This window comes from Pyrus communis, chromosome 11 (assembly GCF_041283825.1).
Source record: "Pyrus communis isolate YQ-2024b chromosome 11, ASM4128382v1, whole genome shotgun sequence".
In the NCBI taxonomy this organism is placed as follows: Eukaryota; Viridiplantae; Streptophyta; class Magnoliopsida; order Rosales; family Rosaceae; genus Pyrus; species Pyrus communis.
Window position 1 is genome coordinate 11,974,619 of NC_142575.1, and position 16,997 is coordinate 11,991,615.

Below are 16,997 nucleotides of genomic sequence, written 5' to 3' on the forward strand. Positions count from 1 at the left end.
GAGTTTAAAATCCTGGATCCGCCACTGGTACCAGCTAGACCCTAACCCAATGCAACCGGACAGCTTCCACATCTTTCTATTAACTACATTGAGAAAGAATGAGATCAGGAATGGAGGAAACTGAAGAATTAGAGAGAGAAACAATTGAAAGAGAACAAGTAGCTCAAAATGCTTTTGATTATTTCATCTGTGTATACAAATGAGATACAACTAGAGTTATATAGCTGGGAGAAGGCACATATGCCTTAAGCTAAATGTTAACAAACTCAACTAACATTTTAACAAAATCTAACAGCTTTAACAATCATTTAACAAATCTTATCTGAGGTGGCCTTCACTACTGATGTTGATGTGGTATTGATACTCAACATCTCCTCTCAATCTCAACTGGGTTTCCCAGTTTGAGGTTGTATGACTCGTTCGTATTCTATTTTGAGTCATCTGCTTGAAGAAACACAGCTGCAAAACCATATGGAAAGGCTGGAACAGCTCCTTCCACAACTTGCCAAAAATGAAAGGAAAATCTGAAAGCAGTTCTCAAAGTACTTCGATCAGACATCAACTTTTAAAGATTGAAAGTCAAAAGCAAACAACTTTTCCATCATTCTCATGGGTGTGTAAAATGGCAAAATGAGTATATTTTCTACTCAATTGCTATCAACCCATCTCCAATTTTGTCAACTCATTCAACTTGATATGGGCAAATAATTCTTCGTTACTCTGTCACTTGCAGTTTGGAGTAGTGTGTAATGGTGGAGTTGTTCATCTTTCTATTTCCAGCTTCTAACTCCAACTAGTGGACCGAAATCATGACACCCTTCCTCTGCCACTAACAGTATCCTCACAAAGGACAACCTTCTGCAAAGGAGTCGTAGCACACCCTCATGTCGGTTATGACAATTTCTTGTGAGATTTACCATCAACAATCTCATTCAACATTGGCTTCGGCCTTTAATATTTACAAAAACAAAAAATTAATGAACTATAGTGTGACATCGGCCTTAACTATGGTACCGTTTGGTACATGGAACAGGACGGAACACAATGGGACGCACTGTCCCGCAGAATGAAATTTGGTTACTTTTTCGTTCCACCTTTGCCCCTGGAATGACTCGTTCCACTGTGGAACACAAAATTATAATTTTTTTGGACAATAATACCCCTCAGTTTTTCATTAATTCCACTATTTACCCTCACTCTCTTCTACCCTCCTTCTCTCCTATAGCCTCCTCCTCCACCACAAACCCAGCTCCATCTTCCTCGACCTCAACGCTCCCTCCACCACAAACCCACGCTCTAGGGAGTTCGCGGCAGTTCCTCTTCATCGATTTTTTTTTCCTGCAAAAATCGGAATTAAAAACATTAATTAGGAAAAAAAAATAATAATTAGTTGGAAGGGATCGATGTAGGAGGAGTTGTGGTTGTGATTGCCTTGGCAGCGCCAACAGCTCCGGCCCGCCAACACCTCATGATCTTGGATTTGGAATTCTCTGAGAAATTGTAAATTACTTTCACAAATTTTTTGATCGGATTTCTAACTTGGAGTCTTCAATTTACAACATTTCTGCGCTATATACCCAGAAAACAATATCTTAATCTCCAGGACAAAAAGATCTTTGCTTATTTGCTGTTGGGTTTGAAAACCTTAATGAGATAGAGATTTTGGGAAACTTTTGTTTTGATGGGGGTTTGCTAGAGCAACATAATCAAGATTGAAAGTCTTTTCAAAATAGGTAATGGGAAGAAGATGGGGTAGGGAAGAAGAAGATGAACCGTTCATCTTCTTCTTCTTTTTATTTTTTATTTTTTATTTTTTAAGTTGTAATTATATAAAAATAAAAATTATTTTTTATTATTAAATATTTTAAATCTAAACGCAAATATTTAATTAGATGTATGGGACCTTGCCTCACTTGAGAGAGAAAATCAGAAGTCTCTGTTGATCTTGAAGTTGCTCGTGGGGAGAAGCTTGCTTCGCTAAGTAAGGAAAGATTGATGCACTATTCCCCAAGATTATCCACCAAAAGGTAGACCACCCAAGCTATTATCGTCTTCTGCCCAACAAGCAGCTCGTGTGCATACCATAAAACTAGTAAAATATATTGCTTTGCTGAAATTTCATTGATGCATAAGGTCGAACACGTGATAGGCAAGAACCCATTAGGAAGAAAGAAGACACAAATTGTAGATTTGAGCAAACAAGAATCGCAAGGTTCTGGCGAAGCAGCTGAAGATTTTGAGGAAAACTCTCGATTGCGATGAAGACTGAATGTCAGTGATCGATTCCAATGAAGGTGAAGGACTTATTTTTGGAATTATCTATTTTTGGAAATATCTTCGACTCCGGATGTGACCAACGCTCTCTGTAAACCTTCATATGAAGACTTCATAGTAACTTTTGAGCTGGGAATTTCGTCAAACACCTGGAGTGCATAAGTGACATATATTTCATTGGTGGTGGTCTGCAAACACCAAAAGCCAATGGTGGTCTGCGAATGGCCTCACTGTCTATGAATGACAATCTGGCGTCGGAAGAAAATCAACCTAGAAGTAATACAATCGCAAAAGCACCGAAAAACTTATCGGAATATCCAATGAAAATGTGAAGAGAAGCTAAACTAGGGAAAAAAAAATGAAAACGACTAAAAAGTGGAACCACCAGAATCCATGGCGTGAGCCTGGTGGCTCTGATACTATAATAACTACATTTAGAAAGAATTAGAGGGCAATAAGGAATGGAGAAAACTGAACAATTATAGAGAGAAACAATTGAAAGAGAACAAGTAGCTCAAAATGCTTTTGATTATTTAATCTGTGTTTACAAATGAGATACAACCAGAGTTATATAGCTAGGAGAAGGCACACGTGCCTTAAACTAAATGTTAACAAACTCAACCAAAATTTTAACAAACTCTAACAGCTTTAACAATCATTTAACAAACTCTGCTGAAGTGGCCTTCACTACTGATGCTGATGTGGATGCTGATGTGGTATTGATACTCAACACTTTCAACCCCAAATATGTGTCGAAATTGGCAACTGGATCTAAAACACACAAACTATCCTGACGACTACAACATTCCTCGGTAACAATTCGATACGAAAAAAAATCAAGAGGCAGGAGAGCGAGGGATGAGTAAACAGAAGGATTTTGTAACAAGGGTTGCTTCCTACCCCAAGGCCAAAAGGTAAGGGCCAGTTGCAAAGGAAGGTTTTCTGTAGTTTTCTCTCTAGATGGGGTTGTTCCGAAATAAATTATCAATTTTGATCTTATATTTCTTAGCTACTTTCTCAACTTTCTCAATTTTACAAAGTTAATTACATTAACTTTGGAGCTAAACAGAAGAACATGTGTCAAAAAATTAATATTAAGAACACGTGTCATTAATTTAACATACAAATGGCCAATTGACAATAGGCTAGTTTGTTATGAAAGCGTCAAAGAAACCACCTAAAGCGTTGCCCTCTCTACCGGCATTGAGTACACACCATGTGTGGTGACAACGTCCACCACTGCATGTGGCACTAACACTTGCACTCACAAATAAATCTTGAAATAAAACCAACCTTAAAACTGCTCTCTTCCCGTTCTTCGGTTTCTGATTCTCCTTCGTCTCTCTCACTAGTAAACTAATTATGTCTTGCTTTAAGGGAAAGTATCATGGTAATTGCATTGCATCTCCTTTCTTTTACCTCATATTTTGTACGTGGGTTTTCTTATATTATTTGTTTCCCTACTCTAATCTTTAATCTCTAATCTTTAATCTGATGAGTTCTTGATTTGATTATGTTTCTGCTACCTCCTATCAGGCTTTTCTTTTGCAATGAATTATCATTAGGGTTTTTTCTTTTTCGATTTTATTATTTGAATCGTTTGTGTGCTGTTGAATTTAAATAGGGTATTGTTTATGTACATAGGCTTTAGCAGTTATTTGGTTTACGGTTTGCTTTGATCGGCTTGGGGACATTTTGGATCTAAATTGATAAGATATTTGTAGAAGTAAATTGCACATAAAGGATAACAAACAAAGAACAATCATGTAGTCATATTATGACTTTTCTTCTGCTACTTCATAAAAAATAGGAGAATTGTGAGTAAGAGAGAATTTTAAGGCTTCAACGGAATAGAGAGAACTGCTGAAAGAGCTGGATCATAAGGGCAATGCCTATATCTTGTTTTTTTTGTTTCAAAAGATTCTAGTTGCGCTCCAAATATTCATTCATCGGAATTTGGAGCCATGTTTTCGTGGACATTTTGGTTATGATCAATCGTTTGATCACATTATGCAGTCTTCTTGATGATCTTGATATTGATGGATGATACATTTCTTGGCGTAATCGACATTTCTTGGCACTATCCCAGGTTTAGACCTTTTATAGACTCACTAGTACTCCTGCCCTGCCTATCTTAGGCTCATGCCACTTTGGTACGGGTCCATATGGTCTGGCCCGTTTCACAATTTTTCGAGATATTTTTGGGATTTATGTAACTTTAGAATACAAGAAAGCATACTATGTTTAGTCTGATTTGTTTTTACTTCTATCTAATAGTTTATGTTATTGCAATTTCCATCCCCCCAATCCCCCAAATAATTCATTTAGGAAGACCAAAAATGACATCTACTATCATGTATTACAGATGAACTTGTAGCCAATGCTACCTACATTGGTACCCCTGGGAAGGGAATCCTTGCTGCAGATGAGTCAACAGGCACGATTGGCAAGCGTTTGTCAAGCATAAATGTCGAGAATACTGAAAACAACAGGCGAGCTCTCCGTGAGCTCCTCTTCTGTGCCCCGGGTGCACTCCAGTATCTCAGTGGTGTGATCCTTTTTGAGGAAACCCTTTACCAGAAAACAGCCGGCGGGAAACCCTTTGTTGATATCCTCAAAGACGGTGGCGTCCTTCCTGGAATTAAAGTTGACAAGGGCACTGTTGAGCTTGTTGGAACTAATGGTGAGACCACAACTCAGGGTCTTGACGGTCTTGCCCAGCGCTGCCAGCAATACTATGAAGCTGGTGCCCGGTTTGCAAAGTGGCGTGCTGTACTCAAGATTGGCCCGAACGAGCCAACTCAGCTTGCTATAAACGAGAATGCCAATGGGTTAGCGCGCTACGCTGTCATTTGCCAGGAGAATGGCTTGGTACCAATTGTTGAGCCAGAGATACTGGTTGATGGATCTCATGACATTGAGCGATGCGCAGATGTGACTGAGCGTGTCCTTGCAGCGTGCTATAAAGCACTGAACGATCACCATGTCCTTCTCGAGGGGACTCTTTTGAAGCCAAACATGGTTACCCCTGGTTCAGATGCCAAAAAGGTTTCACCTGAGGTGGTGGCTTATCATACATTAAGGGCGTTGCAGCGAACAATGCCTCCAGCTGTTCCTGCTGTAGTATTTCTTTCTGGTGGGCAGAGTGAGGAGGAAGCTACCCTCAATTTGAATGCTATGAACAAGCTCAATACCAAGAAACCCTGGTCACTTTCATTCTCTTTCGGGCGGGCTCTGCAGCAGAGTACCCTAAAGGCGTGGGCTGGAAAGGATGAAAATGTGGAGAAGGCACGGGCTGCCTTTCTTGCTAGGTGCAAAGCTAATTCAGAAGCAACTTTGGGTACCTACAAAGGGGATGCTGCATTGGGAGATGGTGCTTCGGAGAGTCTTCACGTGAAGGATTACAAATATTGAAGATTTTGCAGGTCAATTCATATTTCCTTATATATTGCTGTTAGTTAGGAAATTAATCGAGAAATGAAAGTTTCTTTTTTGTTCTTTGGAATGCAACTGATTAAAATTCGGTGGCATGTATCGTCACGGCTTGATTATTGCCCTTTAAGTTTTTTTTTTTTTTTTTTTTTTTTTTTGTTTTTTACTACGGGCATATTTTTCACTTTCTGGATTTTGAGTATAATTCTTTTTTTTTCTGTCATTGCCTGTCATTTTCCTATTAACAACAAAGCGTTGGCCAGAAAACATATTCAAGTATTAGGTTTATGCTGGTTAGAGTACTGCTGCAATAATTGTGGGTTGATTAGGTTCATGTAACGTTAAAGCAGATTGTACCTTACAGTAAATCATGAAGAATGTAGTTGTACCTCAACTTATAGTTATAGTTCCTTTACAAAAGCAGTAGCTAGTGAAAGTGGGAATTGAAAAGCCCCCTCTAAGTGTACAAATATATCATGTATTTCCTTAACAACTTGGTGCTTGTCAATGCGGTCACAAGAAAAAAAAAAAATAACAAGGGCTCATTTGGATTGAGGGATTTCAAATTTAGAAACTTAGAAGAGATTATAAGGTTAAATTGTTCGTTTGAAATATAGCAATCCATGTATCCCAAGATTTGAATAAGAAAGACACGAAAAAAGTAAATGGATTCCAAATGACTCATTACAAGCACACAAATCCCTTCTGATTTTTTGTTAATCCAGTCCCACTCGAGATAACGTGACAATTTCTTACTGGACATCCCTACAAATATCCGATCAGGTGGTTTGCCTAGTGAAGATTCCCTCTTACATCTAGTTGTTTCAAGTACAATCTATTTAATGATTTCTTGTTTATGTGGCAAAAGTTTCACATCCAAATCCTTTAATTCAAATTTCTCCATCCGAATGGAGCCTACAAATCTTTACAGGACAGACAGATGAAATAGAAATGGGAACAACTATCAAAATGTTGAAAAATTGTGAGAATGAATGCCCACAGTGAGGAAGACTTGAAAATAGTGATGTATTTGTTGTTGTGTAATGTTTTCAAAAGTGGCAATCATTTCATTTGTTTGGTTTGTCACAGGTGTTGCTCTATATAAAGCGCACTCCGTGTGTGATCACAATACACACTGCAAAAGAAAAGAACTGAAAGCAATAATATCAGTATCCTTCATTTCCTCTTTTTACCTCCAATCCTTTTGTGTTATACTTACGAAACTAAACAGTGTGATATTTTTCACCTGCTTCACTCTTGTCCTTAGTAAAGATTATCTCTCTAACTTTTGCCTATTTATAACATGTTATTAGCACGATTCTCTAACCTTAACCAGTTCTCATCTCCCTTCCTAAAAAATGCTTCCTCTAAGGATTTTCTTGTTCTTTTTCCTCCTCTGCCTCACCTGCTTGATGTACCCTCGCGAAGAATGGCTAGCACCATGCCTACTTCTAGTTCTCAATATAACAGTTACTTGTATCTTTGATTTCTTGTTTGATGTAGCTCCTGATTACTAACTTAGTGTTTATTTATGTTAATTTTACTGTGATCAAAGATGGTGTGGTATCATCGCCCATCTTAAATTGTAGATTTAATTTTACTGCAATTTTAGGTGGTGCGGTACAATCATCCACCCTACTCTGCATATTTAAATTTTCCTGCTGCTTAAGTGGTGCGGTGTAATCGACTATACTATGCTATATTGTTTGAATGAGAGTGGTGCGGTACAATCGCTCTCCTCCATTAATCATGTAAATCTTGAGCCTGAAGTTTTGAGTGCTTATCATTTTGGCTTGAGATCAAAATGAAAAATTTGTAAGAACCAGAAGTTCTAACACTACATTCCTCCAGAATACATATTATTGCAAGTTCTTACACATCTCATTTTTCTATCAGAAAAGAAAATGGCGAACTTAGCAAAGCTTGATTTTGTTGCCCTGAATATTACTGGGAAGAACTACCTTACCTGGGTAATGGATACCAAGATCTATCTGGAGGTAGGGAATCTTGGAGAAACCATCAAGGAGGAAAACAGTGCATCCTCTCAAGATCTGGTGACAACCATCTTTATCTGTCGCCACTTTGATGAAGGACTGAAAAACAAGTATCTAACGGTTGAAGATCCATTAGCCCTCTGAAAGGCATTGAGAAATATATACAATCACCAGAAAACAGTGATTCTTCCGAGGGCTCGCTATGAGTGGACACACCTAAGGATCCAGGATTTCAAGTTGGTTGCAAAGTACAACTTTGCAATGTTCAGAATTAGTTCCCAGATGAAGCTTTGTGGGGAGACCATCACTGAGGAAGTTATGCTGGAAAAGACTTTCAACACCTTTCATGCCTCCAACGTGCTCCTGCAACAGCAGTATAGAAAGCGGGGCTTTATTGAGTACAACCAGTTGATATCGGTGCTCTTTGTGGCTGAACAAAACAATGAGCTTCTGATGAAAAATCATCAGTCCCAACTTACTGGATCGGCACCATTCCCAAAAGTGAATGTTGCTTCCCTCAAAGTGAACACCACATCCTTTCGTGGTAATAATTACAAACGAGGCCGGTGGAATAGGAAAGGCAAGAATTATGGTGTCCAGTTTTACAACTAGGTTCCTAGGCATAATTTAAGCCGGAGCTTCAGAAATGTAAATCGCCACAAAGGTAAAGCCCATATAAACAACACTCCTAGAAACCCTGAAGGAGTTTACCATAGGTGTGGTGGCAATGGGCACTGGGCGCGTACCTGTTGTACCCCAAAACATCTGGTGGACCTATACCAAGCCTCCTTCAAGGAAAAGGGTGCCGAAACCAATCTCCTCGACCAGACTAAACCGATGGATATACCTGATCTAGATGTCTCAGACTTGATTGTGGAAAGAGGGAATGAAGTGTATCGATCTGACTTAATCATTTCTGTTTGATGTACTCTTATTATTTGCGAAGTGTTTTTGGATCGGTAGTTTAAACCCCGCTGATGTAAACCCTGTGGTTTACAAATGGGTATTCACAAATAATAAGAGTACATCAAACATAAATGATTCAATAGGATCGATACACTTCAATCCCTCTTTCCACAATGAAGTCTGAGACATCTAGGTGGGTTGTGTTCAATTGGCTTCATAAATCAAACACTGGATTAGGTATATCCATCGATTTAGCCTGGTCGAGGAATTTAGTTTCGACACCTTTCTCCTTGAAGGAAGCTTCATACAGGTCCACCAGATGTTTTGGGGTACGACAGGTACGCGCCCAGTGCCCGTTGCCACCATACCTATGGCAGGCTCCTTCAGGGTTTCTAGGAATGTTGTTCATATGGGCTTTACCTTTGTGGTGATTTACATTTTTGAAGCTCGGGCTTGCATTATGCCTTGGAACCTAGTTGTAAAACTGGACACCATGATTCTTGCCTTTCCCGTTCCACCGGCCTTGTTTGTGGTCACATCCTCGTTTGTAATTATTACCATGAGAGGATGTGGTGCTCACTTCAAGGGAAGCATCATTCACTTCTTGGAATGGTGTCAATCCAATAGGTAGGGATTGATGATTTTTCATTAGAAGCTCATTGTTTTGTTCAGCCACAAGGAGCACCGATATAAGCTGGTTGTACTTAATAAAGCTTCGCTATCTATACTACTGCTGCAAGAGCACATTAGAGACATGAAATGTGCTGAAAGTCTTTTCTAGCATATCTTCCTCAGTGATGGTTTCCTCACAAAACGTCATCTAGGAACTAATTCTGAACATTACAGAGTTGTACTCTGCAACTGACTTGAAATCTGGATCCTTAGGTATGTCTACTCATAATGAGCCCTTGGAAGAATCACCATTTTCTAGTGATTGTATTTATTTCTCAATGCCTTCCAAAGGGCTAATGGATCTTCAACCGTTAGGTACTTGTTCTTTAGTCCTTCATTAAGGTGGCGACGGATAAAGATCATGGCCTTTGCCTGAACTTGAGAGGATGCACTGTTTTCTTGCTTGATGGTTTCTCCAAGATTCCCTGTCTCTAGATGGATCTTGGTATCCACTATCCAGGTAAGGTAGGTATTCCCAGTAATATCCAAGGGCAACAAAATCAAGTTTTGCCAAGTTCGCTATTTTCTTTTCTGAAAGAAAATTTTGATGTGTAAGAACTTGCAATAATATGTATTCTGGAGGAATGTAGTGTTAGAATTTCTGGTGCTTACAAATTTTTCATTTTGATCTTCAAGCCAATATGATAAACACTCGAAACTTCAGGCTCGAGATTTACATGATTAATAAGGAGGGCGATTGTATTGCATCACTCTCATTCAAACAATATAGCATAGTATGAGCGATTACACCGTACCACTCAAGCAGCAGGAAAATTTAAATATGCAGAGCAATGTGGGCGATTATACCACACCACCTAAAATTGTAGTAAAAATATGCAATTCAAGATGGGGCGATGGTACTATACCATCTTCGTTCACAATAAAATTAACATAAATAAACACTGGGTTAGTAATTCGGAGCTACACCAAACAAGAAATCAAAGATATAAGTAATTGTTATATTGAGAACTAGAAGCAGGCATGGTGCTAGCAGTTCTTTGTGAGGTTACATCAAGCAGGTGAAGTAGAGGAGGAAGAAGAATAGGAAAATTCTTGGGAGGAAACATTTTTCGGTGAAGGGAGATGAGAACTGGTTAAGGTTAGAGAGTCATGCTGATAACGTGTTATAAATAGGCAAAAGTTAGAGAGATAAGCTTTGCTAGGGACAGGAGCGAAGCGGGTGCAAAATATCACACTGTTTAGTTTCGAAACTATAACACAAAAAGGATTGTAGGTAAAAATAGGAAGTGGGGGATACTGATATTGTTGCTTTTAGTTCTTTTCTTTTGCAGTGTGTATTGTGATCACACACGAAGTGCTCATTATATAGAGCAACATTCGTGACAAATCAAACAAATGAAATGATTGCCACTTTTGAAAACATTACACAACAACAAATACATCACTATTTTCAAGTCTTCCTCACTATGGGCATTCATTCTCACAATTTTATAACACGCTATGATTTTTTTTCCACTGGGTTTTTCTGAGTAAGGTTTTAACGAGACAACTGATGTTGATATGTGGGCATCCAATGAGAAGTGTTGTAAAATTGTGCGAATGAATGACCACAATGAGGAAGACTTGAAAATAGTGATGTATTTGTTGTTGTGTAATGTTTTCAAAAGTGGCAATCATTTCATTTGTTTGGTTTGTCATGGATGTTGCTCTATATAAAGAGCACTCCGTATGTGATCATAATACACATTGCAAAAGAAAAGAACTGAAAGCATTAATATCAATATCTCTCACTTCCTTTTTTTTACCTTCAATCCTTTTGTGTTATAGTTACGAAATTAAACTGTGATATTTTGCACCCGCTTCGGTCATGTCCCTAGCAAAGGTTACCTCTCTAACTTTTGCATATTTATAACCCAAAATTTGCTTTTGATTTATTTTTTACAGCTATGAAGTAAATGACAAAAAAACCAATACATTAGGGACTTAACTTTCTTGCTTCAGTGATCCAAAACTATCTGTACTACAAGAGTAAGCAAAAAGAAGAGGATATTACCAGAACTAGTGAAAGATTCACCCTTTGAAATGACTTTGTTTTCTGCAAATTAAATCATTAGAAACACCACATTAATTATACTAGTTTTTAAATAGTTGATAAATCTATTTAGTATATGTCTCACTTCACACTTTATGAAACTAGGCACTTACTGAACTCTTTTGGGTGGCATATGCACCTCAACCCAGCACCACAATTTCCATTAGGCTTGTCACAATCGTCGCAAATATTGGGTACCTGGTCAGGGATGTTGAAAGACATCCTCGTCTTCAACCCATATCTTTCATTGTTTCCATGTGAAGGTTTTTCATACACCATGTTGTAACCAATGTTATAAAAATTGGCCTAGACGGTCACCTAGGCGCTGGGCGGAGGTGTGCAGATGCGATTATGTTTGAATCGTTAAGAAAAATCAGGGAGCTGTTAGGCGCCCGCCTAGGCACTCTTAGGCAGCCTGGGTGGTCTAGGCGGTTGTCTAGGTGGAGTGAAATGGTTTCTTGGGAAGAAATTCCAAACAAAAACCCAAAATCGCAAACTCGAATTTAAACTTGAAATTAACATGTAGAGCATGGATTAACCTACCTGAGTTTCGAACGGGACTAATTCGAGCTCATGGGACCCCAAGTTCGACGGGTCCCTTGCTGGAGCTCCACGCCAGAAGCTCAATTTTCAAAAGTTGTAGCTCGATTCCATTAGAGCAACTCTCACCGAGAACCATTGCTTAGATTCTCCTACTTTCCATCATAGAATTTAACATGCAAATGTACCATAGGGATCCCCGGTTGCGTAGGTCTTGCATTTGGTGGTTTGGGGTCTCGATTTAATTGGAATTTATGGTGATGGTGCCTGGAGCTCTCTTTGGCTATGGTGGTTTAGAAAGAAGGCAGAGAGTTTGAAAAGAGGGAGGGAGAGGGGGAGGGAGAGAGAGAGAGAGAGAGAAGAGAGAACCGGTTTTCAAAAACAAAAATGATGGTGATGTGTGAGTGATGATAAAAATTGGTGGTTAAGTGTGTAGGTTTAGAGAGAGAGAGAGGGAGAGAGTGACGTGAGGGAGTGGAAAGTGCACAGGAACGTGGGGTGTGTGTGTGTGTCAGAGAGAGAGAGAGAGAAAAGATGTGAGAGAAAGTCGTGAGAGAGGTGAGAGAAAGATAGGACCGGTTGATATGAAATGGGGAAGGATGCATGCTTTGACTGGTTTTGGTGCTCCAAAGTTGAAAGTGTCACCAACCCAGATAAAATCATAAATAAAAGACCCATGCTCTGACCGGTTTTGGCTCCAAAGTTCAAAGTAGGACACCAATAAAATCATAAATAAAAGAGAGATGATTTCGGGGATGATACCAATGGGCGTGGTTTCATTAAGGGATGACTAGCATGGCTTCCTAGTAGTTTTATTATTAACCACCCAACCCATTACTTCAAATTTTTACTTTTATTTTTTAAAAATTAGATATAATCATTCAAAATGTCTTAAGTTATATGGCATATATGCTTAATGTATTTTTAAATTTTAGACTTGTTGGATACTCTTTTTGTATTTTATCATTTTTTATTATCTTATTAATGGATTTCATATAAGTATAATTTTTTATGTGTCAATATGCATTTATTAACAAGATATACAAGAAATTAACCTAAATCCGCCTAGACCGCCTAGGCGCCCGCCTAGATCCTGCCTAGCCGCCTAGGCGCTAGGCGCTAGCTCATCGCCCGACTAGCGCCTAACGTTTTTTAGAACCTTGGCTGTAACATGAGCAAGTGCGACCTCTTGGATGAAAACCCAAGTCTGGCTTTGTGAGATCATAAACAAGTAAGCAAGAGGACGATGTATGCCCGTAAAGTTTGGGTTCTTGAATCTTTGAAGAAGCTCCACATGCATGCAGGCAGGTGACATTTTGAAAATGTGGTGAAGGATCAAGGTTTTTGTTTGAGCAATCGGAGTAAATGTGAGTTGGACTGTCGGGAACGAAAACTGGGCGATGGAAGTTTAGAAGGGACATAGTGGAGTGAAGATGAACAAGAAGGGTTGGAGATAATCAAACTTTTACATCGGTAGTTAGTATAGGAAATTGGGAACAGATTAATAGAGGCTCTATTTATAGAGAATAACTCTTGATTATTTACATAAAACAATATGGAGAGAATGGTGGGATCATGTTTTGACAGCAGATGTGGTGGAGAGATTTGTGGTGGATTCAATACTCGTCACTATTACTATGGTATAGGTTTCGAGATTTGCACAAGGAAAATGTGGTTTAGCGGAGAAAACGCGGTTGAATTTGGTTTCGAAAATGGCGTTTGAGTTTTCAGTTTGTGACAAATGATTGTTGAAGCATTTTGAGGAATTGAAGTTGTTAACCAAAAATTGAGTAATAGAAGGAAAGGATGCAGGAGGCAGATTTTCTTGAATTTCTTGAATGTTTGCGTTTTCAAATGAACTGGATTATTAGGTTATTTTGTTTTTCCACACAACTATAAGGAAGTAAAGAAGATCAAGATAACAAAGAATCTACTTTTTAATCCGTTGAATAATATTACTTTGTGATTTCAAAAGTCCTTTTGGACTTTTGGCATCTTAACAGGGATATGTATTACTTCTGCAATTGCAATCCCACTTTTTCGGTGGCCCAATGGAATGTGACTTTTCTCCACCCTTTAGATTCTGCTGCCTGATTTCCTCCTTTTTCACCCACTACTGTTGGCGATGGTAAGTTTTTTGATGAATCATCAGAGCTGTATGTTTCGTCGCTGTTTTGTGTAATGTTAAATCATGGTTTTTTACTAAAATGGATCACACATTCGTTTGAGGGAAATTAAACACATTTGGTTAAGGTTATCACACCCAAAACATGGCTTTTTGTGCAACGTTGAATCTGAAGACCGCAAAATTTTACTACCATAGTAGCCAAATCCCACAAGCTAAGCTACATGTCCAATCATGAATCCTCAAGAAAGGCAAAATGTGCATAATATATTTTCACACAAGTTGAAATTACACTAAAAAATCATTGATTTATCGCCATAATTAAACAGTACCCATAGATTTTGAGGAAAATACTAAAAACTCCACACTCAAGCAGAAACAACGTACTTCATCATAATCCATTTTCTTGGGTACATAGTTTTGCAATTTTAAGCTACTTCTGATCATTCTGGGCAGCTGATGGTTCCTCTGCTGGTGCCTTGGGTGGTGGCTTGACAAGGGTAGCCGGGAAATCAAGCAGCACAATCTTTTCTATAACTGTTGAAAATGTAGCCGAAAATTCTTGATGTTTAGGGTGGCCAAGAAACACACTGTAATCTTCTTTATTTTTGAATGTCATCAAGAAGGCATGGGTAAACCCTTGCCTAAGCATCTCTAGGCTTTCCAAGTCCTGTCCCCTGAAAATTAAAGAGTAAAGCACGCAGGCGATGATCAAATATATATGTTCGTGATAAGTAATTAACATTGTATAATTTTCTAGTGACTTTTAATGATCTCATACTACAGTATGAAGAATCACATAATTATTGTTTTAATTTCAAATGGGGTGCCTGCGAAGGTAAAAACCATTTTCTAATTAACTGTATTATGTGTAGAAATGTTCACTCCAGTGATAGTCTGACAATATAACGTATCAAATCTCAAATAATTGACAAGTAAAAGTTAGAACATTGCTCTAGCTCATGTTACATATTTATCATATGAACATTTGAAGCTAGCTATTATGCTTTAATTATAAAAGCTTACCATTCAAAGGACTTAATAGCATCAATCTCAACAACCATTTTCTCCATATCTTTCAGAATCTCCTCCATCAACACATTTTCTTTGAACTTAACAATCACCAAGTGCTTGAACTCCCCCATAATATTATTTTCCAGTTCTACTGTACTACCCATGAAGATAAAAAAAAAGAGTCCCCAAATCCCCCAATTTATAATACCCTACATAACCATTGCTTGTGTATCAACTTCCACAGTCCTACTCCTACCTGTCCCCTGTCACACCTAATGAAGGCAATCAGTCAGTCCTCTCCTTTCTTAGGAGAACAATATCTCTTGCTCAATATTTCCATGGGACTGTTGTCCCACTAGTCAGCAATCTAGTAGCTCCACCGCACAGTATAATTTTGTCCAGTTCCGTTGTCATAACTTTGCTTTTGCCCATGAGTATGATGATTGTGGTCCTTATGCCCATTTTATTGAAGTTAAGGTGCGTTTGTTACATCAAACTATTTTGGACTGAACTAGTTTTAGGGATTAAGGCTGACTTAGAATAGACTAAGCTGGACTGATTTAGTTTGTTACATCAAACTATTTTGGACTGAACTAGTTTTAGGGATTAAGGCTGACTTAGAATAGACTAAGCTGGACTGATTTAGTGAAGCGTTTGATAAAGTGTAGGACTAAAAAAAATATGACTCTAATATTATATTATTTAATCTATATCTATAATATTTTATTATTAATTTAATCTTTACTACTAATATTTATTATTAGTTTATCATTTTTCGTTTTCTAGAATCATCTTCTAGACTTCCTCTATCCAAACCTATCATCTTTTAATCCGCCCACTTCCTCTATCTAAACCTCCCAAATACCCCACATAACTATATTCAAAATTTCTAATAAATCAGACCCTTGAATCAGAACCCAAAATCCCAAAATCCTTAAATCATAACCCAAAATCCCGCAGCAAAAAAAAAAAAAAAAAAAAAAAAAAATCAAATCCTTCACTCTCAGAAAACTCTATTCACCATGGCCGTTGCCTGTCAAGCTCTCCACCTTTGTCTTCCGGCGAGGGCCCAGGCAGATCAAAGGTGAATCAGACGACGACGAGACAGTGGTGATGATTTTGGGGTCTTGTTCGAATGAGATGACGACGAGAGATTGGGTTTTCCGTTTGAGGTTCGGGGCGATGAGAGTGTGGTGGTGGTCTGGTGGCGATCTCGCCAAAGTTGGTGAGTATAACCGGTGGTAACTCTCGGTGTTCGTGAGAACAGAGGGCAGAAAAAGGATGCGAAGCGAAGGAGAGGAAGGGAAGGTCTTAGCAATCCATGGGTATTGGGGGTCTCGCTAAGAATTCCTAGCAAAGGAGTTTGTCCATGCGAGTTCCTTTAGTCCCATTAAACATAATCCTAGTACTGAACAAATAGAGGACTAGACTAATAGTTAATCTAGTCTAGTCCTGTGATGCTTAGTGAGGACAAACAAACGTCCCCTTACAGTACTCTTGTGGGACTAGATATGTTGAGGGGCTATTATCACTCTGCAAAACTACTAGTACTGATTTTAAAATATATATTCAATTGCAATTTTTTCCTCTTTGTAATGATTAATATATTTATATATATGTATGTATGTATATATGTTGAGGGGCTATTATCACTCTGCAGAACTACTAGGACTGATTTTAAAATATATATTCAATTGCAATTTTTTTCCTCTTTGTAATGATTAATATATATATATATATATATTTATTTATTTATTTTATAATTCAATTGTTCTTATTGCTGGACTTTTCTCCACGTCCTAGCCATGTGCAGCGGGGTATATTATTGTATATTATGGGACCCTAAGGCATAGATGATATCACACACTCTTTAGAGCAGTTCCACCTCTAAACACTTTGCACCAGCACCCAGCGTATTTATCCATTCAAGTGAACAGTAATAAGCCAAAACATCTCCATCCCTAAAAAAATGCGCTGGCACCTAGTT

General features: G+C 38.3%; 3 protein-coding genes across 3 annotated transcripts; 1 reads left to right on the forward strand and 2 right to left on the reverse strand.

The window, feature by feature from the left end:
- The first annotated feature begins 3,549 nt into the window (after positions 1–3,549).
- LOC137743028 (fructose-bisphosphate aldolase 1, cytoplasmic-like) lies at positions 3,550–5,853 on the forward strand. The gene is made up of 2 exons (XM_088678936.1): positions 3,550–3,664; positions 4,640–5,853. The coding sequence occupies exons 1-2, from the start codon at positions 3,637–3,639 to the stop codon at positions 5,686–5,688; spliced, it is 1,077 nt and encodes a 358-aa protein (XP_088535062.1). The 5' UTR covers positions 3,550–3,636; the 3' UTR covers positions 5,689–5,853.
- A 2,657-nt stretch (positions 5,854–8,510) lies between these two features.
- LOC148692903 (uncharacterized) lies at positions 8,511–13,396 on the reverse strand. Its single transcript, XM_088680260.1, has 4 exons — positions 13,031–13,396; positions 11,875–11,933; positions 11,445–11,637; positions 8,511–11,334 (listed from the first exon to the last, which is right to left on the reverse strand). The coding sequence occupies exons 1-4, from the start codon at positions 13,290–13,292 to the stop codon at positions 11,237–11,239; spliced, it is 612 nt and encodes a 203-aa protein (XP_088536386.1). The 5' UTR covers positions 13,293–13,396; the 3' UTR covers positions 8,511–11,236.
- Positions 13,397–14,238: 842 nt separating this feature from the next.
- Positions 14,239–15,269, reverse strand: LOC137741508 (stress-response A/B barrel domain-containing protein At5g22580-like). Its single transcript, XM_068481214.2, has 2 exons — positions 15,023–15,269; positions 14,239–14,673 (listed from the first exon to the last, which is right to left on the reverse strand). The coding sequence occupies exons 1-2, from the start codon at positions 15,172–15,174 to the stop codon at positions 14,430–14,432; spliced, it is 396 nt and encodes a 131-aa protein (XP_068337315.2). The 5' UTR covers positions 15,175–15,269; the 3' UTR covers positions 14,239–14,429.
- Positions 15,270–16,997: the final 1,728 nt, after the last annotated feature.

Coding starts and splice junctions, on each gene's coding strand:
- LOC137743028 (XM_088678936.1), top strand. CDS start 3,637: ATGTCTTGCTTTAAGGGAAAGTATCATG. Junction 3,665..4,639: donor CTTTAAGGGAAAGTATCATG/GTAATTGCATTG, acceptor CATGTATTACAG/ATGAACTTGTAGCCAATGCT.
- LOC137741508 (XM_068481214.2), bottom strand. CDS start 15,174: ATGGGTAGTACAGTAGAACTGGAAAATAATATTATGGGGGAGTTCAAG. Junction 14,674..15,022: donor GCTATTAAGTCCTTTGAATG/GTAAGCTTTTAT, acceptor TTTAATTTTCAG/GGGACAGGACTTGGAAAGCC.
- LOC148692903 (XM_088680260.1), bottom strand. CDS start 13,292: ATGTCCCTTCTAAACTTCCATCGCCCAGTTTTCGTTCCCGACAGTCCA. Junction 11,934..13,030: donor TTGCTCATGTTACAGCCAAG/GTTCTAAAAAAC, acceptor GTGGAGCTCCAG/CAAGGGACCCGTCGAACTTG. Junction 11,335..11,444: donor ATGCCACCCAAAAGAGTTCA/GTAAGTGCCTAG, acceptor TTTAATTTGCAG/AAAACAAAGTCATTTCAAAG.